General features: G+C 40.0%; 8 protein-coding genes across 8 annotated transcripts; 4 read left to right on the top strand and 4 right to left on the bottom strand.

Annotated features, from left to right (window-relative positions):
- Positions 1-458: 458 nt before the first annotated feature.
- On the top strand, positions 459-2,235 carry EAE97_003638 (uncharacterized protein; the record flags this gene model as incomplete). The annotated part of the gene is made up of 2 exons (XM_038874150.1): positions 459-1,412; positions 1,624-2,235. 2 exons carry the CDS (start codon positions 459-461, stop codon positions 2,233-2,235), a joined length of 1,566 nt encoding a protein of 521 aa, XP_038734759.1.
- Positions 2,236-5,528: 3,293 nt separating this feature from the next.
- On the bottom strand, positions 5,529-7,362 carry EAE97_003639 (uncharacterized protein; the record flags this gene model as incomplete). Its single annotated transcript, XM_038874151.1, has 5 exons — positions 5,529-6,600; positions 6,661-6,777; positions 6,827-6,954; positions 7,159-7,229; positions 7,341-7,362. The coding sequence occupies 5 exons, from the start codon at positions 7,360-7,362 to the stop codon at positions 5,529-5,531; spliced, it is 1,410 nt and encodes a 469-aa protein (XP_038734760.1).
- An 867-nt stretch (positions 7,363-8,229) lies between these two features.
- EAE97_003640 (uncharacterized protein) lies at positions 8,230-12,933 on the bottom strand (the record flags this gene model as incomplete). The annotated part of the gene is made up of 12 exons (XM_038874152.1): positions 8,230-9,625; positions 9,674-9,944; positions 9,996-10,229; positions 10,285-10,354; positions 10,659-10,744; positions 10,798-10,971; positions 11,037-11,245; positions 11,302-11,983; positions 12,044-12,272; positions 12,324-12,453; positions 12,505-12,645; positions 12,815-12,933. The coding sequence occupies 12 exons, from the start codon at positions 12,931-12,933 to the stop codon at positions 8,230-8,232; spliced, it is 3,741 nt and encodes a 1,246-aa protein (XP_038734761.1).
- A 3,072-nt stretch (positions 12,934-16,005) lies between these two features.
- Positions 16,006-16,749, bottom strand: EAE97_003641 (uncharacterized protein). The gene is made up of 3 exons (XM_038874153.1): positions 16,698-16,749; positions 16,533-16,631; positions 16,006-16,472 (listed from the first exon to the last, which is right to left on the bottom strand). The coding sequence occupies exons 1-3, from the start codon at positions 16,709-16,711 to the stop codon at positions 16,301-16,303; spliced, it is 285 nt and encodes a 94-aa protein (XP_038734762.1). The 5' UTR covers positions 16,712-16,749; the 3' UTR covers positions 16,006-16,300.
- Positions 16,750-16,899: 150 nt separating this feature from the next.
- EAE97_003642 (uncharacterized protein) lies at positions 16,900-19,041 on the top strand. Its single transcript, XM_038874154.1, has 2 exons — positions 16,900-17,508; positions 17,557-19,041. Exons 1-2 carry the CDS (start codon positions 17,089-17,091, stop codon positions 18,619-18,621), a joined length of 1,485 nt encoding a protein of 494 aa, XP_038734763.1. The 5' UTR covers positions 16,900-17,088; the 3' UTR covers positions 18,622-19,041.
- A 73-nt stretch (positions 19,042-19,114) lies between these two features.
- Positions 19,115-20,234, bottom strand: EAE97_003643 (uncharacterized protein; the record flags this gene model as incomplete). The annotated part of the gene is made up of 2 exons (XM_038874155.1): positions 19,115-19,726; positions 19,797-20,234. 2 exons carry the CDS (start codon positions 20,232-20,234, stop codon positions 19,115-19,117), a joined length of 1,050 nt encoding a protein of 349 aa, XP_038734764.1.
- A 291-nt stretch (positions 20,235-20,525) lies between these two features.
- Positions 20,526-21,419, top strand: EAE97_003644 (uncharacterized protein; the record flags this gene model as incomplete). The annotated part of the gene is made up of 3 exons (XM_038874156.1): positions 20,526-20,825; positions 20,882-21,068; positions 21,124-21,419. The coding sequence occupies 3 exons, from the start codon at positions 20,526-20,528 to the stop codon at positions 21,417-21,419; spliced, it is 783 nt and encodes a 260-aa protein (XP_038734765.1).
- A 1,294-nt stretch (positions 21,420-22,713) lies between these two features.
- On the top strand, positions 22,714-24,574 carry EAE97_003645 (uncharacterized protein; the record flags this gene model as incomplete). Its single annotated transcript, XM_038874157.1, has 2 exons — positions 22,714-24,010; positions 24,192-24,574. 2 exons carry the CDS (start codon positions 22,714-22,716, stop codon positions 24,572-24,574), a joined length of 1,680 nt encoding a protein of 559 aa, XP_038734766.1.
- Between the last annotated feature and the right edge of the window lie 57 nt (positions 24,575-24,631).

A 24,631-nucleotide genomic window follows, 5' to 3' on the forward strand; every position in this document is an offset into this window, starting at 1 on the left:
TCTCAATCAACATCGAATTCGATACGGTACGATAAGTTATATAGCGACGACGGAAGACAGGAAAGGAAAAGAAAAGAAAGCAAAGGAAAATCAAGCAAGCAAGGAAATCAAGTGAATAAACATCAGACGAAAGTACATACATACATATCTACCTACCTACCTACCTACCTAGGTACTACATCAAACAATCATTCTTCGACGCAATCGATCCGGCTCGGAAAGAAACAATCGGGACGGGAAGGATTGAAGGAAGAAGAATCATCGATTGTTCTCTCGTTTCATAACAATTGATACAATACAATACCACCGACCTTCTTGAACGAACATTCAATAATTGTCAACTTCTCTTCCACCGACGATCATACTGGTTGTCGATTTGAGATTTGAAAAGTGATGCTGGAACCACGATAATAAAGATATACCGTATTGTGTATACCCATCAATCATCTTTGAACAATATGGATATGGATATGGATCTTGATATGGATCTGGAAATGGATCTGGATTTGGATTTGGATATGAATATAGATATGGAAAAGACGTTTGAGGTGTCGATATCGAAGTCGCCATCTCATTCGCCTTCATCTTTCTCTTCGCAACAATTCATGTCGCACTATCCAACGGTCGCGGCACCAACTCTCCCTATCCGCATCCCTACCGTCGCCAAACGGGTTTCAAGCAATCAAGCTTCTCTCACCACATCGTCGTCATTATTACCATCGACGTCTTCTTTTTCCAAAAGTTACCAAACTCGTAATCTTCTTCCATTTTTTTCTCCAACTAATTTTATAATACTATTGACGATATTTTCCTCCTTCCTCATCACCACATGTTCAGCCGAATTTTATATTGAAGAACGAATGGTTGAAGTTCGAGAAGAGATTCCCGAACTATTTGCATCCACACTCGCACGTCTAGCTAGATCTGGCACTATTTTAGTTGATCAACGACCCGATCCCTCGCTCCCACGCAATTCGCTTCCGGAACTTAAGACTTGGGAAATTACCTCGAGCACCTCTAGTGACGAAGGAGAACTTATAGACGAACAAGAAAAAGCAAGCAACATTCCGATTCAACCTCAATCGTCAAATCTAGATCTCGACTCCGACCTCGAATTCGATCTGAATAAAAAGAGAAACGTAGCGACGATAACCTCCACAGCAACAATCACACCTCCCAGAAGTACAAGTGCAGCAACCGCGACCGATTCCCCCTCATCTTCGTCAACACTGGCGGAATCGCAAACGAGTAGCGGACTGGTGTCCGCTGCTACGGGAACAACAGCCAGTTTACCCACGCCGTTTGATAGTGGGTTTACGAGTAATATCACTTCAACATGTTCGAGTTATATGATGGACTTTTTGGCAAACGAGAGTTTTAAAGCTTGTTTGCCTTTTTCATTATTATTGCAGGTATGTGATTTTTATTTTCGGAGGAGGGTTTGAGATAAAGGGGGAGGGATTGAGGAATTGAAGAATGGTCATTATATTCAAGCTCAAACAATGGCATTATTTGTTCCTCAAATCTTATTCCTCCTCAAATTAATTCCCAGAGCTCCAATAAATCCAATCGATGCACACATTCAACCAAGATCCAATCTAAAACTAACCCTCTTTCCTATAGAACTCCAACTCTTTCTTCCAAGCCTCCAAATCCCTCGTCCGCATCACCCAAACCCTCGATGCCTCCTGCTCCGCCAACGCGCAATCGTGCTCAACCCTGATGTCCTCCATCGCCTCCAACATCACCTCCACCACCGCCTGCTCGGTCGATCTCCTCGCCGCCAATCCACTCGTCACACAAGCTCGTCTAGGTCTCCTCGCCTACTCCACCCTCTACACCGCATCCTGTCTCAAAGATCCCTCCAATGGCGCATACTGCTACGCGCAAGCCGTCACCAATTCTTCCTCCCCAACAGATAGCTACATATACTATCTCCCTTTGAACACGAGTCTCCCTGGCGGCTCCCAACCCACCTGCAACCAGTGTCTGAAAAACACAATGGCCGTCTTTGAATCTGCGGGCGCGGTCAGAACGAGCGCGATAGCGGGTACTTATGCCCAAGCCGCTGGAATGGTAAATGTGCAATGCGGACCGGGGTTTGTGAATGCGAGTTTACCTGCTGCGGCGGTGGTGACGGGTGGCGCAGGATCACGAATAGATGGGTTGGGCGGAGGAATGGGTTTGAGTAGTTTGGTAATACTGTGGATTGCGGTCTTTAGATGGTTAATATGAGGAGGGATGAGTACGAAACTGGATATGAATATGGACATGGATATGAATTCGAAACTAGAAGATGGGAAGTAAAGAGAATGGGATACCAGAACCAAGAACAACACCAATAAGGCTACGCCGGCCCAAAACCTCGATGTCAAGAGGAGGCTTCACATATATAAATTAATAATCAACGGAATAACTCTAACTCGTACGTCCATTCATCACATCAGACACGATCACCGGGTATGATGGGATAGGAAACCTTCCATCCACCCACCATCTCACCTGACTCCATCGGTACAAAACTCTCTTCGAGTCCCAACTCCCAAGTCCCACCTCCCACCTCCCACCTCCCACCTCCCAATTCAGAGAGTACCTACCTACCTCGTCACCTCACCACCTCCCCGCACGAGTACACCTCGCCCAATAACACCAGACAACACACAGTACTCACAACACAACACCACACCACATCACACCGCACCACACCACAAAACAAAACACAAAACAAAACACAACACGATTTAGGTAATCAATCACAGGATCTCATAATCAGGTATACCCAGGAAACAGAATCAGAAATGTAATCGGAAAACGGAAACTGGGGCGAAATAGGATATAAGAAATGTCACTATCGGATGGAGGTTATGATTCGGTCACGCAATTTTTATTTATTTATTTATCATTTTTACATAGTCGTCGGGTATCGATTTATCGATCTATGCCCTGGTGTAGATGGATGCATAGGGACATAGGTTCATAGGTCCATTTTAGCGGCGGCGTTGCGATTTTTATATACTATACTAGGTATACTAGGTATACTAGGTATATTTTTATATTTATATTTACCTAGGTATCTATTAGCGTGGTTTATCATCGAGTGGGCTATATTATCGAGTGGGCCACTTTTCCCTTAATTCACATTTTCAAATCTATATTATTCAATAATCATTGAATCAATTAATTAAAACTATTAAGATTCTAATAATCTAGGATTTATTATATTATTTTAACAAGTTCTTGTATTATATCTAATCTTTCCACATTTACTATAACATCAACTAGAAGATGCTTTCTTATTAGAATTCCTTCTTTTTTGATGCTTGTTATATTGAATTTGAATATTAATCTTTTGTTGAGATAATATATTAAGAGTTTTTTATTTAATAAATATTCTTTTTTGATATAATTGAGTTTTTTATATATATTGATATTTATTTAATATTTTATTTATTATTTAAAGTATATAAATCTTTATATTTAAAAGTATATTTTTATAAGCTAATCTTTTTATATTTTTAATTAAAACTAATATAATTTTGAATATAGATATAGAAAAACTTAATTAATAATAAGTTATTTGAGATTTAATTAATATTAATTGAGAAAAAGCTTTAATTGGATTGTAAGGGGTTTGAGAAATCCATTGATTTAAATTGAAGAAGGGGGAAGTAAGTGTATGAATTTGAATATCTAATTTTGAAAATATAATTTCAGAATTAAATAAAATTAAATCTGTTTTTTGAAAGCCTGATTTTATATTCTAAGAAATAATTGATTCTTTATATACAATTTTAAAAAATATAAAGAATTCAATTTTTAAAATATAATTAATATATATCTTAATAAATCTATTAATTTGATTATTATATAAATATTTCAGATTACTAAAACAATTTATATTAAATAATTGAATTAAATAACTTAAATATAATAATAGATTTAAGTATATAATATTGTTTTTTTTATAATATACTTGAAAAGCTCTTAATTTATAGCTTTTATATTTATCTAGTATTAATATTCGATATCTACTCTTTTTTTAGTTCTTAATATATTTATCAAAATATTTCAATTATTCTAAATCTATCTTATTATTTATCTATTCATTAGATATAGATTTAATAGCCCAATCTATAGGAAAATCGATTTCAATATATTAATTAAAAAAATAAATTTGTTTTTAAACTATTAGAAATAGGGGTATAATTTCATTCTCCTTATTATTATATATAATTATTATAGTTCATTCTTTATTATCTGATTATATTATCTTGTTTCTACTATTTTGTTTAATATTAATTATAATTATTTTGGAGTATATTATATTTATTATAAAGTCTATTTCATTAAAATTATAGAAATTATTATTCAAAATATTATATTTCACTCATATATTCACAACCAATTAAAATCACTTTTTAATAAATTTAGAATCTTTATAAAAAGCTTTTTGAAAATTATAAATATAATTAAAATATATTTTTAATTTGATTTGATATTTTACAAATTGATATACTCAAAACTTTCTAATATACTTTGTATTTCTTGATTTGAGAATATAATTTATTATATTTTTTATATTTCTTAATTTAAATAAAAAATCTTTCGAATTTATATTAAGAATATATTAAATAATCACTTTCTTTTCTAATTCTATAATATTATAACAATTCACCCGAATTTCTATATAAAGTAACAAATTATTCATTTTATATTAAAAAATTATATAAGGAATATTATAAAACTTAAAAACTTTTCGAATACTTAGTTTGTTATTTTTATGAATAGTTTTAATAATAAAAAAGATTTAGGTTTTTTGATTAATTAATTTCATAATAATTTCATAATAAATCGCATATAGAAATTAAAAATATGAATTAAGGGAAAAGTGGCCTATTCAATGATATAACCCACTCGATGATAAACCACGTTACTATCTATTTTAATTTTATTATTATTAATTTATATATTCTCATAACTATCATCATTATTACTACTATTACTACCTACTACTACTACTAACTACAATCACATCTCAAAGAATGTACGCATGCCTTTTCCGCAAGAACTTTAAATTAATAGACTGTACATTCTCGATTGCTTTACCATTTCCATACTCTAGTATATCCGAGTAACGGCTCTGCACCTAGGTAGAGAATACGACGTGACGACACAACGAGAGCAGAAAGAAGAAATGGAGTAAGTAATATTGAAGTACAGTAGTAGTGATTTGTCTGAGTAGTTGAGTTGAAACTCGATGTATTCCAAATTAATAAATTATTTTCACGTTTCGCGTTTCACAATGTATAATTAGATACTCTATATCTACAAAATGTTGAGAAACAATGTATTTTCGTAATTGAATCTGCATCTCTCATTCTTCGAGATATCTCTACCATGTAGTAGCGAGAGGCCCAGAGACCATAAACCCATCTCTCTTAATCTATACTCTCCAAGTACGAATAATCTATCTTTCTCATCCATCCATCAACCCATCTGGTAACCTCCACCTTCTACAAATCATCTATTTATTTCCCTCCCGAAAAACTAACCACAGCCCACTTCCCACTCCATCCCCATTTTCTCTGTCCAGAATCTCCACCTCCTCCCTCCATGGCCCTCAACTTTTCATCCAGTCCCGGTTCCAAACCAACCACCACATCAGCCTTACAAGTCCTCAATGCCAATACATTAACACCGGACCCTGGACCTAATGGTCCAATGGCTTTTGTAAATGGGGTTGTAGGATCCCAAGTAGCATCTCCCGTCAACTTTCTATAATTCAAATCTCCCTTGAAAATAACCAAATCACTTTCCTTGAGATCTTCATATAGTCTAGGTGCCGTGCCTGGTAATCTCCAATAACTACCTCCTTCAGTCCAGAATCGATTAGCTCTTAAAGTTAATTGACCTTCAGCATGGAATTCGCTCCAAGTCTTGAACAAGAAATCCAATTCCTCCTCTTCCTTTTTGGAAAGTGGTTCTGGTGTTTTTCCATCTCTTTGCTCGTCTTCGGAAGGCGTGGAATAGAAAGATTGAGCATTATTTAATGCATTTAATAAATCGGAGAAATCCTTTGGTACAACATCTGATACGAACCATGGGATGGCTTTAGAATGCAAAACGATATTTGTAGCAAGACCTGCGCTGAGAAGAAATCCAGCAAGAATTAGATCGACATAAAGTTCAAATCCGGCATTATCGAGAACAATGTCGACTTGACGACTTCTTCCTTCCTTTTTAGCAGCCTTAAGAACATCGTATGCTTTGCCCAAATCATTGATAAGAATGTTCTTCTCAGAATTCTTTCGTGCTTCAGATCCTTGTAATTTTTGAATATCTTCGTAGGTAAGAGATGTGAGAAGAGAAAGATCAGTTGCATTGCCCCATAAGCAAATCTCGCACATTTCCATGAAAAGTATCTTTTCAGTCTCCTCATCTTGGGTTTTATCATTTGACATTTGGTTTATGAGTTCGTGGTAGCGACTTGCGAGCTCGAGAACAGCAGGACGGGAAGAACGGAAGGTCGACATCTTTTGGCGCGCAAACACATCGTGGGATTTCCATTCTTTGGACAAGGAGAAAGAGGTTGCTATGCGTCTGCAAACTAGCTATTAGTTATAATTCGAAAGCAGTGAAGACGAGAGAGCAAAGCCATACCTGTAGAGATAACATTCTGCATATAACCATGGAACATTGAACCATGATGGGTAACCCAATTTTTCCAATTCCTTATTATAACCCTCAATATCCGGCTGTCCATCATCAAGAAGAGGGCTGCATCTCAGATTAGCTTCTCATCTCATATGAAGACAACATCTCATACGTTAACTTCCTGTCGTGTTGAAGCTCATATTTTAGCTTTGCGAGAGTCTCGACTATGCGTTTTCCTTCCTCATGTTTGCTACCCGTCGATTCGGATACTGCTCTGTGAACATCATCAATTGCTCCAGTCTATCAGAGTCAGTATTAGCAAAGATCTTGTTATGAGTGAATGATGCTCCGCTAGCCTTCCGGGGGCCACTGCCATGGAGGCAGACTAGGCGATTAAAAAAGCCTCAAGCGCAGTGAGCAAAGGAATTGAGGGGTTTTCCATATCGATTCCCAACATCCTTCATGAAATAGACGATCTCCAAGAGAAAAAACAGTGCCACTTACAAGAATAACGGGCCAACGATCTCTCGCAGAAATATATGCGAAAGATGTTTTATCCTGAGTAGAATAGAGAGCTAATTGCTCACTAAACGTTAGTCTTTCCTCGTCCCTCTTTCACAAGATCTTTCCCTCCCCTCCTCCTCTCTCCTCTCCCCTCAATCACACATGATAAAAAACGAACTTACGAGTCTTAGTATCAAATTCCATTTTCAAGTAATATAATTCTGCGATCAGAAAAATATGAAGGATCTGAGACCCGAGTTTTATATACAGAATTTACTGTGTAAACAACGGGAGAGAGCACCAGAGCTTGAGGCATGGCGGGGTTTGATAGTGGTGGGGCAGAGGCTTGGCATACACGTGATGAGTTTATTGGATGGTGTTTGAGGTTTGCTGAGATGAGACAATTAGACAAGAACGAGTGACGAAACCATGGTATCAAAAATTGGCCTCTTTGGTTTCTTCATCATCTAGGGGTGAAAAGAGCATCATATAGCATGGTGAATTGTAAAATGCTAATTTAGCATTTCAGACGGTTTCGCAACCTATTTTTACCAAAAACCCCGCTATATATCGAACCCCTAGATTTATATGTGAGGCTATAGGCGACTGAGAAATTTGTGATTGAAGGGATGACAATTGGAGATATGATGCAACAAAAGTATTTGTACACCCCGAACTGAAAGCTCTGCCATGTCTGGACATACATAGGTATACAGAGGAAAAGTGGATAATTTGAGATTCTCCATACCATTAATCTGGCAACATTACGCGATCTGATCGATTATATGCCATGAGGAAGAAAGTCTTTATTATATTTGCTCCCCTAACCATTTAGCGATATCGCTAAATGGATGAATTTAACATGAAATCAATGACCGAATCGTAAGAAAGCTATTCATATTCTCGTTTCTTTTCGCTATTAGGTATCATCGATTATTATACAATTCATTCCATTTCCCTTCCCATACCGACCCAATTATCCGTATATTGCATTTCATATTAACTCCGTACCTTATCTCTTTCCCTCTCGTCCAGCCGGTTGTGCCTGTCCAATCGCCCACCTAGTTCCATTTAAAAGTTCCAACCTGTATAACGCTTACTAACTTCCAACCTAGCAGCCTTCTCACAACTCAATCTCTTCAACAACTCTCCAACTTTTGGCAATTTAACCGGTTTAGTCATAAAATCATCAAATCCACTTCTATCGGCCTCGTCCCTTGCTTTTTGACTCCCCAAGCCTGTCATAGCAACTACATAAGCCTTGCCCCTGGGTAGTTGATCATGGGTCTTTTCTTCAATCTCCATTTCCCCCTCTTTCTCTCTGCCGTGCCCCCAAGCGATTAGACCATCCAACCCTACACATAACTCGCTCTCCCAATTTCTGATAAGTCGTGTAGCTTCGAATCCATCCATTTTTGGCATCGAAATATCCATGAAAATTACATCAAATCCATTTTTTGACGCCTTTACGGCTGCCACTGCTTCTAAACCATCAGTTGCAGTCACTATTGTATCTATTTTACGTTTTTGGAGATAACGATGTATCAATTGGAGATTAAGTGCGTTATCATCAACGGCGAGAATATGGAGGGGTGTTTTTTCTGGGTTGACTTGTGTGACTTGAGTGACTTGAGGAGGCGGAGGTGGCGGAGGTGAAGGATATTTCGAAGATTTGCGTTCAGGAATTTGCGGTCTGGGTATTGGTTCCAGGGGAGTAGCAAGAGGTGCTTGGAGTTGAAGCTGTTCTAAGTTTTGAAGAGATTCAGCAAATTCTTCGCGGACCTTTTGCTTTGCTAGAGTAAGTATAATATCATTTTTTGTGTTGGGCTCCGGCTCTTGCACTGGTAAAAAGCTATATTCCTTTGTTTCATTGCGGTGTAATTCCTCGGGTGATCCAAGAGGAGTTTGTGTAGTAGCGTGCTTATTGCGTAATTCGCAAACAGTTTGATCCAACAGAGCAAGAATTGATCGGGCAAGTCTGTAGGGTCCTATTGGTTGAGAAATATTGGCAATAAAATGCTGATCATCTGGCCTATTGATAGTTGGATAGCTCATTGCGGCATGGATTACTAATATCCTCTGACAAGGAGAACATTCTGGAAATTTAAATGTCTCATTGATGAGAAGTAGGTCTTCACTCTGTGAATTTCCATCAGACTTTCGGACATCAAAACCATACCACTCGGAGCAGTATCTCTGAATACAATCCCATGCATTAGTTTGAGGGGATGTGAGTTGGCCACGATCAAAAGAAATTACTCTTCCTGCTGCTCTATCACGGAGCGATCTCATTGCTTTTTCCGCAGCAATTCTGACATCGGTTGTATCGACAGTATCACCGCTCATGACTTCATCGTGTGAAGGAGGCTCTGATTTTTCCACAGGGATGAGAACCTCAACATCGGTCCCGATGCCTACCTCACTGCGGATGAGTATAGTTCCACCTAATTGTTTCACAATGCTCCAGCTAGATTCTTCATTAGCTCATTCGTGTGAAGCACATGGAAGAACTCACACAATAGAAAGACCCAAGCCAACACCAGGTGTAAAGCTATTTTCTTGGGCAAATGGATGGTAAAGTTTGCGTTCCATGTATTCAGTTGACATTCCTTTGCCAGAATCTGTAATACGCAGACACATGAAGTCCCCGGCGGGATGAGAATTTGAAGGTGGCACGTCGATGGCCGTTTTTTGTTGTCGCAGTTGCAACTGTACTTGAATATAGCCATGATCTGTATATTTTTGCGAATTGCCAAATATGTTCATCAAAATACGTTGAATTGCACCTGTCGAGAATATCAGCAGTTTGCCACTCTTGCCAGATTTCCAATACATACCAGCGTGAACTTTATAAGTCCAATCCCGCATTTCAAAATCTAGAACAATTTGCAATGGTTGTGCCGTTACGTCTGGGGAGAGACCAGTTTTCTTTTTTGGTGAACCATTTGAAAGTGCTAAATTATACATGGGAGCAGCACTTCTAAAGTGGTTAGCAGCAATCATACCATTGATGGTATCCTCGCATAGCAAAGCTACGTTGGTTACTTGATGAAGCTCGCTCGAGAAAGACCCTAGTACATTGTTAATTCGAGAACGATCTAGCCCAGCAAACAACACAAGACCTACCTTGTAAAGAGCCTTCTCTTTTCTCGAAAGAATTGATTTTGCTGTAGTCAAGAACGTGATTGATTGTATCCTATGATATGGTGTCAGTGTAAGCTTGTAGGGGCAACAATTCGAGAGGCAAGTAAATCGATTGCAAAAGGTATATCCAATAGCCCGGACTCGCAAACGGGATGTTATATCTCAGTGCTGAGCAGGGGTGACATATCCGAAATGAATACAGTATTTCAGACCACTTGAATCGTTTAGCTAGTTTCAGAAGTTGATAGCTTCTGGTCGTTGGACCGTAATCCGAACTATTGGAAACCCTGATAACATGTTATGATATTAGTTGCACGTACCAGGAGAGTACCACTGCAATTCTGGATTGTCGAGACAAATTCTGTTTGTGAAATGTCAAGGTTCGATTCCCGTAAGAAGTCTGCTGAAGCCAAAATGCCATGTAATGGACTTCTAAATTCATCTTTGCTCATCATTAGCGCTTTTAAGTGAATACTCAGAATTGCCAATACTTACGAGAAATGCTACTAATAAAATCAGATTTCATCTTGTTAGAAATCAGGGCATCTAATCGACTAATCTCCATCATGACCGAGTTTGTAAATGCAGATAAGTAAGATATCTCATTATTTACGGTAAAAACAGGGACTGCTGATTGACTCCATACAAACAGGCCCGAGTACCATCTCTCTGCAGTGAATTGATTAGCCGAGAATAGAAGGGGGCTTTTACGCCGTGGTAGAAGCATGACATACCGCCAGCAGAATCCCAAAGAGGAAGGAATATGATTTGCCTTGCTTTATGGAATACCTTGCCAAGCATAGTTGCTTCCGCTTCTTGCTTCATAGCATCAAAAGAGCCAGATGTTCTAGGCCTTTCAGCAGGACTAGTATCGGTCGAGGGCGCGCGTTTCCGATCGTTGACTTGTTCCAGACTCGAGAAATAGCCATTGTCGTCAATATACCTTTATCAAAGTCAGTCAGATGATCCTATCGAAATCGAACGAAGTCCAGGCCATACCAGACATTCCCCTTAGGATAAGAATTCATTAGCGACCGAAGGGTTTTGCCATCCAGAACATGAGCTTCTGAGTCCCAGGTTGCAACTTTTGCCGCTGACATAGAAAGGACCTTTGCCACTTTATGTCTATCCGTGGAAGTTCGTATGGTGCCTTGAGACAATTTTCTTCGGTACTCTTCATACTTTGGTCTTTCTTCATTTTGTACGAGCGACCTCCTCAATTCAGCCTCTTTCACCTCTGTACCGATATCAGTGCTTGTATCCATATAAGCATCCATATTCCCCACTTCAGTATGACCATTAGTCGTGTCCAAGAAGACAACACCTCCAACGTTAAGTTCAAGGGATTCCCGAAGAATTTCGGCCGCGTGATCCAAAGTGATTCTTATTTGATCAAGTACAGATTCGGAAGACTGGTGTGGTTGATTTGATGTGTTAGAATGTCCATCCTGAGAAAGGTCTGTTCTGGTATCATCGTCGAATTGAGTACCGGATGCATTGGTCGTATTTGAAACTGCTAGAGTTGAAGAGTATGGGCTGTCAGAGACAATGTTAGTGTAACGAGAAGTTCTTTCTATGAAGGTAGCAATTCCTTTCGACATGAGCGCAACTCGATGTCTTTCGATAGCCTCTCGTTGCGTTTCCATGTACTTCATGATATTGTTCGCTTGATGATATAAAACTGGATGTCGCGTTAGTATCAACATAGATCTCAGTGAGGTAAACTGTCGCTCAAACCTACATCTTCTTCTCTCTAAATTAAACCCGGTGGCAGGGCGATCACCGAAGACACATAAAACACCAATGTTGATACCATTTTTGGTAGTAATTGGAGCCCCAGCATACCAAACGTATGAAGCCAAAGAACCATCAACTATGGATAAATTGGCAAATCTTGGGTCTCTCTTCAAATCATCGACAATAAAACAAGGGTAAGGATCATTTTCGTCATCATTGATTGCCAAGGTATTCTGAAATTCTCGGTTAGTATATGTTCAGGATCGTGGTTGGTTTGTCCTGACTTCACAAAGACCACCTGGCGTTGGCACTTGAAAACAACCAAACCACGAATCATTGACGATATCCTCCTCGGGTAGAGATTTATCGCGCCGTGCTCCTGCAATGAAGTATTGAGTAGAGCCATCAATGATACTAGTGTGTATTAGCTTTATCGGTTTGTCAATGAGTTGGAGTTCCTCATACCTAATCATAGAATGAACGCCCCCTAAACGCCATATAGCAACCTCGGCATAATTGTCGAGGGCTCCATCAGAATTGAGTCGACCATTTAGAGTATCCTTAGAAGATTGAGGATTTATATCAGCTTGATAAGGATCATAAAATCTAAAAGACAGGAATGGAGCAGTTAGTCAAGAAATCACGAGTATTCCCTTTCATGATGCACGTGAGACACGGCCAAATCAAGCTAAGATTGGCACCAAAGCAGAGAGAGAGCAAGAGACACCCATGAAATGGTAATGGCTTTAAGCCAATTAAAAAAGACCAGACTTACTTTCTCAGTTCAAGTGCACGCTGCGAAGCATATATGTCTTTCGTTTTCTGTGTCAATATTGAGGTTTCCTCAATAGTTCCAAGGAAATTGCCATTGGAACAAACATTCATGGATTCCATGTGGTGACGGATAGGTATTAGTGTCGAAGAATATCAAAAGACTTTGTCATTCCTGAGGAAACAAACAAATCTTACTTCAATATTGGTATTATAACCAACGAGATAGGGGAAGAAGAATTTCTTGCTGGTGCAAAAACGAATTAACATCAATTGAGAGAATCAAATTAGGAAAAAAAAACATTCAGGTTTTGATCAAACAAGCTTAAACCTTAGAAATTGGGTTTACCTATGGCATTACTTCGTAGAATAGTCCAGTCTTTTGTGGCTTGCTTTACCCTTGGACGAGGCTGAGATCCTGATTATTGTGGCCAACTGGATCGACGTCATTTATTGTATGGATGAAAAGTTGATAAGGTTACTAATCATCTACCTGCCTACCTACCTACCTACCTAGGTATGGTATATGGTATGTGGTATATAAGTACGAGAATACGAGGGTATATAACGAGCCCAAAGCTCTTCTATCTTGTGTGAAAAAAAGCATTGTGCGGTCACGTCAGCTTATTGGCAGTATCTACTTGGTAAATATAGTAGGCGTAACCTTAATCAAGCAGATTCATCAATTCTACCCAAATAAACTTTGTGCATCACGATGAAACATTCGAATTTGGACAGATTTTGGCGAGACTATTCCATATGCATATCGGGTATTCTAACCTCGAGTCATGCACGGGCTGACATATCAGAATGCTTTGGCCACCAGTGGGTGCACGGACTCACGGGACAGTCTGTATAGCTTCAAAAAACCCAAAATGAGATAATATTACGACTAAATAGCTAATAACTATTACAATTTTGATTATACATAGCTCCCATTTGTATCAATTATAGTCCTACATCTACCGGGTAATTCTATATCTTTTTTGAATTTCCTTCTGCATAATCTTGCTCTATTCGTTCTGTATAATCTCCTTTAACTCATTCAACATTTTCTATTATCTTTTCCAAACTTATTGCTTTAATATATTCCAAATACCCTTTATTAGATTCAGATCGAGTGAATTAGAGGGGTGAAATAGATTTTCGATATTATGTGTATTTCTAAGTTCTTATACAAAATTATATTTAACAAAACTATAGGAACTATTACTATCCTCTATTAAAAGCTATTTATATATAGAATCTTTTGCCTATAACCTTTCAATTGTTTTTATATAAACTGGAAGTAATCATTTAATATAGTATTCCTAGGTTATAATATTGCTCTAAGACTTGACATTCTTGGGATACGGCTTTTTAGCTTTCTATATACAAACACGCTCCTTATAGAAATCACAACTTTCAGTCTTAAAACATATTCTAAATTTAGATTCAGGTTTAAATTTATCTGTATATTCCTCCTCATTATAATAGAATTCAAGATTTTCAGCTTTCTTTTCGAAAGTGATTTATACTCCATAATGGATTTTATTACCCTCTAATAAAAGATATTCCACTATATTTTCTATTTTATATCAAATTCTAGCTTCTTTTAGAATCTCTCCTTTTCTTATAAAAATAGAATTCATATATATTTCGTTTGTATATACAATATATTTCCAAAATCCTTTTACAATGTTATATTTATATATACTATTGAATATAATATATTTCCTACACTATCAATTATTAATACACTTTTCTGAATAAACAGTTTTGTAATACTAACCTTGATTTATAAATCTTTTTAAATTTTTTTATAAAGAATATCGTTTAACCTTTAATTTGAAATATTCAATTATCATTTTGTAAAATGCAATTCGTAGCTTATTTCAGGAAAGCAAAACAAACATTTTGCAAATAGTTTTATCGATTGATATAAGTCCCCCTAGATTTTTTGAAAGCTTATGAATCTGCTTATAAGCTTGCTTTCCTAATATATCTCTTTCTTGAAGCTATTAATAACTTATAGAGCTTGATATATCTAACCAGGTGAAAATAAAGCATACACTTTTTTTCGCATAATATCAATCGAATTCACCAAAAAAGTGCGATTTTTTTAATAAATCATATTCTCTATATAATTCTTTATTAATAGAAGTAGCCTTATATTTAATTGATTATATATTGAATGGCATTTTGAAGTTGAATTGATTATGTATATTTTGAATTGTTTATTTTGAGGCTATTTTCAAAAAACGCGTGTCCCGTGAGTCCGTGCACCCACTGGTGGGCTTTCAGCGGTGGATTAATTAGTACAGGCACGGCGCGGACCTGTGAAAATGGGTAGACCTCGGATGGATAAGGCTGGATCACATATCCCCGAGGAAAGCATGGGGTAGCTGGGGCCGGGAAATGTGGTAGATTGATGTCGGTATTAAAACAGATACTATTAACATTCTGATCCTCATTGTGGAAACTACGGCAGAGCTTACCGAGGAGAAAGTCTCAGAATCTACCCTCAATTTATCACTGACAGCGTACCGAAGAGGACTCTCCAAGCAGATTTGTCGAAATTCTGTATATATACAAAATCTCTTAGCCTGGGAGATGGTGATGTTATGTATGGAAAGAATCGCACCCCAAACTCAAACATTCAACTAATTGGTTTGCCAAGTTTCAAAGGGATGGTATCGTTGGTATGCAAGTCATTTTGTATATCGTGTGGGAATTTCTGGCATCTTTACTTTCCGTTCCTACATGGTGATTGTGAAAGACGATGGATCAAAGATGGGGGATTGCTTCAAGCCAAAGAGATCGAGTTGGTTCCCTTTGCACGTTCATTCTCTCGAACTTTCTGGGGGTGGTAAATGGGTATATTCGGTATCCATGCAGCATGCTCTTTCATGGATCTTGCTACAAACCTCAGATGTACTTAATCGTTTGTTATTCAATCAACGCTTTCGATCCAGTCTCGATCCAGTCTCGATCCAGTCTCGATCCACCCTCCAGCCGTCCCGGAAAATCTTTGTATCATCCCAACTGAATCCTTAAATTCTGACTTCGGCTTCTCATGGTAGATATCTTCTTGGGATTTCAACATATACTCAACGAACGTGTTTAGCAATTCCCAATATCATTTTGCGAATTAACTCCATACTTTCCTATTGAATATAGCAAAATCACCATATTTCTCCAATTTAAACCGATAGGATCCGAAATCTGGCATTGATTGAGCCGTGGACAAGCATAACATCAATGAATTGATCATTGCACACTTGCACAATGTATTTTGAAAGTATAGAGCGTTTGTTCTCGTCGCTACTTACCAATAAATTGCCCGTTGTATGGAAAGTGAGTTGTCAATGTTTTGCATCCTCACAGAGAAATAGAGAATTCATATCATATCCATACATGGAGCGTGCGCAGTGCTTGTTGAGAATGAGGGGATCAGTCCCAATGATGATATTTAGCCCATATGTACAACGACTTCCCATCAATTCATTCTTCAGTGATGTCCATCGCCATGACCCTCTGCGTGCCCATGATGTTCGTCCGCCAAAAAGAAGTATTCGTATCCGCAATATGCTGCAAAAGCTACCGTCGCAATGCCTAATCCAGGGAAGGTGTTCGAAAATCGATTCCGCCTTGAGTATTGTCCTTGATATCTCCAAGCTTCACTAATAAAACCTATCAGTATGGCGAGTCCGAAATTTGGGGATATGCGTTTCCGAGCTCACCGTCGTGCCCATGGGTCACCTGCATTTTTACCAGAAGCGGCAGCTAATGCTTTTGGGTCGAACCCAGTAAGATTTGCACGTTGTGCAGCTCTAAGAATTCTATTCAAGAAAGTCAGCGATTGAAAGATAAAAATTGAAATTATCCATCTTCAGTCAAATACGTACCTTGTGCACTGCATTGTGAGAATTACAACTTTCACCTAATGATTTATTGTCCAGTGGTGAACAATGTATTGAATATGGAGGTCTAGCTCGGGTATAGTTCGGATACCATTAGGGCGTCTAACATTAAGCGCCATCCTTAGCTACAGTAATTGTTCATGCTTAATCAAAGCAGCCAGCTTGAACTTTAAGAAACACAAGACTTGGTGTTGATACTTTTTGAATTTTAAAGCAAATAATAATTTACAGAGTGATAATTATCTTATTTTCTTGTCCAAAACTGTTGTTGCTTTCGACCGCGAAAAAGAAACCCTTCCTCTCCTCGCGCAATTTGCGTCCATGAAAGCTATCAACCCACCCTCTACACCCAACATACATACTCGACGAAAACAAAATGCCTCCACGAATGCAAGCCTACGGGGCTGCCCCAAATAATATGGCGTCTCATTATCAACAATATCCGCCTCATACACAACCACATACCGCAGGACTTCCTCCGCCTGGCTCGATCGGAAATCAATTTATGAGTGCGAACTCCATGAGCAATGCATTCGCAAATGGAGCTAGTATGGGTATACCAGGAGGGTTTTCTGCACCTGGTATTCCATTGCAAGGCGGTGGATTAGCAAGTCAAGCTGCACAAATGAGCTTCGCTGCAGCACCGTTGCAACAACAAGGGCACAACGGAATGGCAGATTCAGGGACGCGGGGTATACGTGATAAGGGTAGAATACGAGATGTTTGGAAGGGGAATCTACATGAGGAGATGGCAATTCTGCGGCAGTTAGTGGACAAATACCCTTATATTTCTATGGTAAGATACTCCATCGGTGATCGTTGACGCCGGAGTTAACATTGCTAGGACGCAAAATTCCCTGGAATCGTTGCTCGACCTATGGGATCATTTAATGGCAAGGGAGATTATCACTATCAATGCTTACGATGCAACGTAGACTTACTGAAACTTATACAACTGGGCATAACTTTATATTCGGAGGATGGAGAATCATTGCCTGCGACTCCTCCCTCGGACTCGGGACTAGATCGGAACTCAGCAGGACGAAGAATTGGTAACGGCATGGGACAGATACCTTGCACATGGCAGTTCAACTTTAAATTCTCTCTGTCGGATGATATGTATGCAGAAAAGGGCATTGACGAAAGGAAGATTGCCGGCACGGATTTCAACAGATTAAAGGAAGAAGGCATCGATCCATTCGAGTTTGGTGCGGTATTGATTAGTTCCGGGCTTGTATGTGATGAGGAGAAACGTTGGATCTCAGGGCATGCTGGCTACGATTTTGGATACCTCACAAAGATTCTGCTTCAAAGACCCTTACCGGATGACGAAAGAGAATTCGATATGCTCATGAAAAAGTTCTTTCCAAGTGTATATGATATCAAATATCTCATGCAACAAGGAACAATTATGAACAAATTAGGTCAGCTTTCTCATGTCGACGCCGTCACCGCAGAACTCCTTCAACGCACCGAGCGACATCCCAACATTGAGACTATGATCGACGTCCTCAAAGTTAAACGAGTAGGTGCTGTGCACCAAGCTGGTTCTGATTCCCTCGTCAACGGTCGAGTCTTTTTCAAACTCCGCGAACGTCTTTTTGACGGCGAGATTGGAGATGAGCATTTAGGTCGTGTCTTCGGTATCAATCTCCAAGAAGCTAATACAGCTGCTACCCAACAAACCACCCCGCAGCATTACAATCAATACCAAGAAAATACCACTCCGAATCAAAATGGTTCAGGATCGTCGTTTGCGAATGGCGCACCCAGTACTCCGAACAATGGAAGTGTAAATTTAGCAACTACACCTGCGCATAATAATAATGGAGGAAATGGTTTAGGTCCGCTAACACCAAGTAATGGTGGAGGTGCGTTCGGACATTTCCAATATGCAAATAAGCAGTAAAGAAGAGTTTTGCAAAACTCAACATTTTCTAGCTATTGGCAGGAGAAATTATACAAACATACATTTCCTAGGTTTCCTTGGCATTTGAAGAAACTGAAGGACGGAGTTCATGAGGGGTAGGGCTTGGGCGCGTTATTTGGCTGAACTGAACTGTTTGATTAAATGAACGCAACTGCATCTGCAAATCACCTGAAAGGATGGGTTGTAGGGCACTTACTTTTACCTTTGTGAATCAATATCGGTGAATTCTGGAGCGTCGGGTTTGATGAGGACGGAAATTTGTACAGTATGGAATTGACTGATACCTTGTTTGCTTTGGTATCTGGATGAGTGCATCCGAAGTGCTCGTGATATCTGTATTTGTGATCTCGGATGTGATATTTGATGTAGTTTGCTTGGGTATCAATTCTTTATTTGCTTTGTAGAACATGTATTCATGCAGCATCCCTTTACTTTTTCCATAGTAGCCTCTTGGTTTCAAACAGCCAACCTACTAACTCCTATTCCCCCTCCCCCTTCCCCTTCCCCCCCTCTTTCCATTCCTACCCATCCTACCTCCACCCCTCTTACTCCCCTCAATTCCCACCACATCCCTTTCACTTAAACTCAACGTCGCACCCCTCATCCTCCCAACCCCAGGACCAGAATCAAAAGTCCCTCCTGCCCCACTCCTCTCCTTCCTTCTTTCCCTCCCCCCGCTAATTCCCCCTCCTCTTCCTTTAGTCTCAAGCACAATCCCATTCTCCTTCGCCTCTCTCCTTCGCTTCTCCTCCTTCTCCTCCGCCTTCCTTATTATCCCCTTTCGCATATTCATCGGCATACTTTCTTGTGTATGTATACTAGTTTTCCCGCCCAGTGCTTGGACACGCATATCTAGGGCTTTCAATCGATTCTTCCCTTGTAAAGTATGGACGGCATGGGAATTGGCAGCTGAGGAAGAGGAGGAGGATGTCAAGAGATGCGATTCATCGAGGAGTCGTTGGAGCGCGAGATCGTTTTTGAGATTGAGTGCTTCGGTTGCGCCTGGGTCGTCTGCGGAGCCGGCTGGTAGTTCGGCAAGTTTAGAGAGGGAGGGTGAAGGGCGTGATTTGGGGATTTTGGAGGACTAGATAGAATGTGTTAGATTCTGGGAGATGGACGAAACATATTAGAGGGAAGATAATGGTTGTAAATACCATGAAAGCCCTCAATTCTCCTTTACTCATCCCCGCGATCCTAGAATCAATTTTCTTCACGTGTTCAACTACTTGTACGCCGTTTTCTTCCTGCTTGTCGTCTTCGCCGGAATTGTCTGATAAGCCATCCCAATCTTCATCTTCATTATCGGGATTCTCGATTATTGGATTGATTTTAGGTTTTTTGGTTGTAGGAGGAAGTGGTTTGAACTGTGCTTCGAAATGACGGCGGAATATTTCTTGAGGATCGAGAACCTCAGTATCATCTTCCTCCTGCTCTGCGTCGCCTTCTGAAGAGCTATCTGAAGCTTCTTCTTCTGATTGGGATTCGGATACTGGTTCGGGTGTAATTGGGGTGGTTTTAGGTACTTTTGAAAGTTTTGAACTTGTAGGATCAGTCGCAGATGAGCGCTTTCGTTTTCCGAGTGAGGCAGGCATATTGAAGATTGTTTGTATGAAATTTGGTAATTTTTCGCAAATTCGATGTTTGTAGCTTCCCCAGAATATTAAATGTTCTGGATAAGAAAAAATTATGGTGATGTGCCGGGATTCTGCCGATATGATTTTGGTGGAAGACGAAACACAATTTTAGTTACACAGGCAGAAGGTCAACAACACATCTCGGAATTAGTTGATTCTTTCTTTTCTTTCTCCTGGGATTATTCGACATAGAAATTTGTTGGTCAATAGTTTTACACAGCGAGATATCACATCGAGAAACTTCTCATAATGACTAAATTTCGTCCCTGTATAGACTTGCATTCAGGTCAGGTGAAGCAGATTGTAGGCGGGACATTAACAACTGCTTCATCTGACTTGAAGACCAACTATGTATCGCAATTACCGGCTGGTCATTTCGCAAAACTGTACAAGGACAATGATCTTACAGGTGCTCATGTCATTATGCTTGGACCTGGCAATGAGGAAGCCGCGAAACAAGCCGTGGGAGAGTGGAAGAATGGTCTTCAGGTTGGAGGTGGTATTACGGATGAAAATGCTAAGCAATGGATTGAATGGGGTGCTGAGAGGGTATGTTTATATCGTGTTGCTAGAGGTGGAAGGATCGATATTGATTGGAATAGTAGGTCATCGTTACTTCTTTCCTCTTTCCTAATGGGAAGTTCTCCCAAGAACGACTAAACTCCGTATTGGAATCTCTTGGTGGTGATAAAGAAAAACTTGTCATTGATCTGAGTTGTCGAAAGAGAGATGATACTTGGTTTGTGGCTATGAATAAATGGCAAACCATTACAGATATGGAGGTGAATGAGGGTGAGTATTTCATTTCTTTCCTCTCTTCATCATTGAGAACTCATATATCTTCTAGCATCTATCAAATCCTTAGAGCCATATTGCTCCGAGTTCTTAATCCATGCAGCCGACAATGAGGGGTTGCAAAAAGGTATCGACGAACAACTCGTCGAGAAGCTAGCACAATGGTGTAGTATCCCGGTCACTTATGCTGGTGGAGGAAGAAACCTTCAAGATCTTGACAATGTCAAGAGACTTAGTGGTGGAAAGGTTGATCTTACAATCGGAAGTGCTCTGGATGTCTTCGGAGGTTCCGGGGTCACATTCGATGAATGTGTACAATGGAATCAGAAGCAAGTTGCTTCTTCATAAAATGCATAAATGCAGATGCAAATTCAAATGCAAATGCAAAATGGGGTGTCCCAATATCTTTTTACTATTGTATCCCGAGTACGTACAAGCTGGACATATCGTCAGATTCGTCACCCATTCTTGCATGTGTGGATGGCCTTTCGCTTCTCCTTCCTAAATTTGTGATCTACTAAAACTTCGTGATTTTGACCACTTTTGACCCGTTATATTGCATCGTCTTCCACTTGATTCTCTGCATAAACGACCCAGAATGTTCGCCTATTCGATTTAGTCTTGCTAATTGCATTCCTTACGTTTGGTTCATTCAAAGAACTTTTTTTGCTGCATGAGGTGTGTGGGGAATCACACCGCGATTCTTCAATATCATTTGGCGGCCTTAGGAGTGAAGCACGGAACGTACAGCATTTGGCCCCACCACCAGCAGATGCCCAGCCAGCCAGCCAGCCAGCCAGTTTATCGACTTCGTTCTTCGTAGGATAACCCGCCCCCTCCCAGCCCTTTCCTTCCAACTTTCCCTCCAACTTTCCAGCTTACTGCTTCTCTTTTCCAATAAATCGCCAAGTTCTAAACATCGCGGATGTGAAAAATAATGAGGCTCCAATCGTCGATAGTCCGATTCAGCTCGAGGCCTAAGAAGAACCCGTTAGCACCCTTACCACCTTTGATATGCATCGGAGTATGTCGAAAAATCTGTTGGCCCGGCGGTTGCGAAAGAATCTGGTCGATCGTATCCACCGCCTCGTTTTTAACCACGAATGAGATGAAACACGTGGCATCGCAACAGTAGGTACATGAAACCTTGAAACTTTACCTAGAGAAGTGAAGTGTTTCTTTATCGCCCAATACACCCTCACATTGTTTGCTGCTTTGTTGTCGGGTCGGCTTGGTGACCAAGTTTTTTTTGTGATGACTCTATGACTGACTGTACCGTTCGTACCTGCATTATTTTTATACATGTACTTTGGCTTCCGCTGGTTTATTCTCTCTTCACAACCCACCCCCATCCATCATCATTCTGCGATTCATTTCGTAGATAACTTATTTATCTTCCAACTTTTCAAGTCATTTAGTTGTTTCTTGAATTTTTTCTTTCTTTTTTTCTACACCGGTTTTTCCACATATCTAGTTTCGGTCACAGCTTCCATATTGGATCCAACCTCGCACACAACACCAAACCAATTGTGGGAGTCTTTTTCTTGATCTTGTCTAGATTTTTCTCATTTTATTATTAAATATTTCAATCTTTAAATAAAAATATCACGACACTCTTTTTCGTACAGTATATCAATTCACCATGACAGAATCTGGATATTTTAACATGGTCGAACCCACCTCATCAGCTCCCGAATATGACCTCATGGAAGACTCTGGAGTGGTCTTCGAGGATGAAGATAATTACCCAGATGAGACTCCTGGTGAACGTCTCGGCGCTATCTTTGAAGATGACGAAAACACTCATGATGAGACTGGAATCGTCTTCGAGGAGGAAGAGAGCACTCCAGTAGAAACGCCAGAAGACCGCCTCGCAGTGAAGAAATTAGATCTCAAGAAATGCGCTGAAGATATGGTTTCTGAGCATTCTGAAGCTGTGGCTCTCGCTGCATTGGCAAAGAAAATCGAATCAGGACTCAAGGAAGTCAACTCCAAGTTACTAGAGAAGAACGAAATTGTTCAATACTTCATTAAGAGAAATGGACAATTATCAACTGAGATTCGGGAAGAAGAGACCAACATCAAATTCTTCAATCTGGAGTCATCACTCGGTATGAAGACACTAGAATGCGAGCAATTGTCCGAAGAGAATCAAAAATTGGCAGAGAAAGTCAGACTTTATGAAGAAGCCGTGAACCATAAGGGCAAAATCGACGTTGGTGCCTTGCTAGTCGAAAACTCTGAATTGAAGCGCAAGCTTGAAAACACATCTCACCCAGATTTCGACTATGGTGCACCTCTACACGAAGAACTTCAAAGTGAAACCACCTTTGTCAATCCCGAAGGCCAAATTTCGGAGTGGAAAGAAAATCCCAAGATCCAAGAATATATCGCCGAAACTGTTCGCTCTGCACTTAGCCAACAGCGAAAATCGATGAAGCATCTTTTCTTTGTCGGCCAACGTGTCCGAAACCGTTTCCTCGAAAGAAACTCTGCATACGATCCCAAAGCCAAGGAACGCAACGCTATTTACGAGTTGGGTAATTCAAGCGTTTATAATGGACGACCTATCACTGATGCCACTCTCTTCTCTCATGTCCCGGGTATTGCGTTCGAAAAACGTACAGATGAGGAAACTTTCAAGGAACTGTACTGGGCAAGCTGGCAAACCGTCCTTCGTCTTCAAGATTGCGCCGAATTTATTGAAATGCTCCGCTGGCATTCATCTGTCAAGGCCTGGCGCAAATCAGACTACATGGAAACCGAATTCTTCAAGACCTGGACCAAGAACATCGACACAACATTCGAGGACATGGATCTCGACGCCGTGCGCGAATATTGCGGAAACATTACCCGTAAGAAGCTCAAGGCATGTTATCTCGATGAGAAAAGAAGAAACATGAAGGTTAGACGAAGCGTGGGATTGGGATCAGGCAATGGTAAGTCTGATTATCTTCCTTGTGCTTGTGATTGTGGAGAACAGCTTCAGGTTCCACTTGAAACTATTGTTGCGAAAGTAGCAAAGTCCACTCGGGTATCGAGATTGCCGTTCGGCAGAAGAGATACTGTATCATAAATTATTTTTAAAGATGTCATATTATATACTGAATGTGCGAAAAGTGGGTGTGTTTTTTGGAAGCGGGATGGAGATGAGGATGGAAGGAGGTATCGTGAAGAGCTTGATTAGGTGGACCATGTTGGCTTTGATTATGCTTTGTCAATTCATGCTCTGGATAGTGTGGTGGGTGGAGCAAAATGATTGGATTAGTTCCGGTTTGGAAGATTTGCTGGACGTGGATTTCGAGATTGATCTTGAATGGTGTGGAATGGGAACATTGGATGTGGAGACGGAAGATATGTTGGTGTGTGTGAGAACTGGGTTGATGCTGGGTTGGTTGGTGGGCGAGTGTGCAGCGCTTACTGCACAGCGACGAGGTTGGAATTGGAACTGGAATTCCCCACGCGTTGAAAGCTCCTTACGCAGTTTGTGCTTTTGGAAATGAGGGGAGAAGATGTGGGTGTGAAAAGTTGGAGAGAGTTCGCTGGCTTGAAGGCATGAC

Source organism: Botrytis byssoidea, assembly GCF_014898295.1.
Source record: "Botrytis byssoidea strain MUCL 94 chromosome Unknown BBYS_006, whole genome shotgun sequence".
NCBI classification, from domain to species: Eukaryota; Fungi; Ascomycota; class Leotiomycetes; order Helotiales; family Sclerotiniaceae; genus Botrytis; species Botrytis byssoidea.

What these genes read in the sequence shown, in the direction of transcription:
- EAE97_003641 (XM_038874153.1), bottom strand. An exon ending in GGTGACCCATGGGCACGACG is followed by an intron (nt 16,473 to 16,532) that starts GTGAGCTCGGAA and finishes AGGTTTTATTAG; the next exon opens with TGAAGCTTGGAGATATCAAG.
- EAE97_003642 (XM_038874154.1), top strand. Translation starts at nt 17,089, where the DNA reads ATGCCTCCACGAATGCAAGCCTACGGGGCTGCCCCAAATAATATGGCG. An exon ending in AATACCCTTATATTTCTATG is followed by an intron (nt 17,509 to 17,556) that starts GTAAGATACTCC and finishes TAACATTGCTAG; the next exon opens with GACGCAAAATTCCCTGGAAT.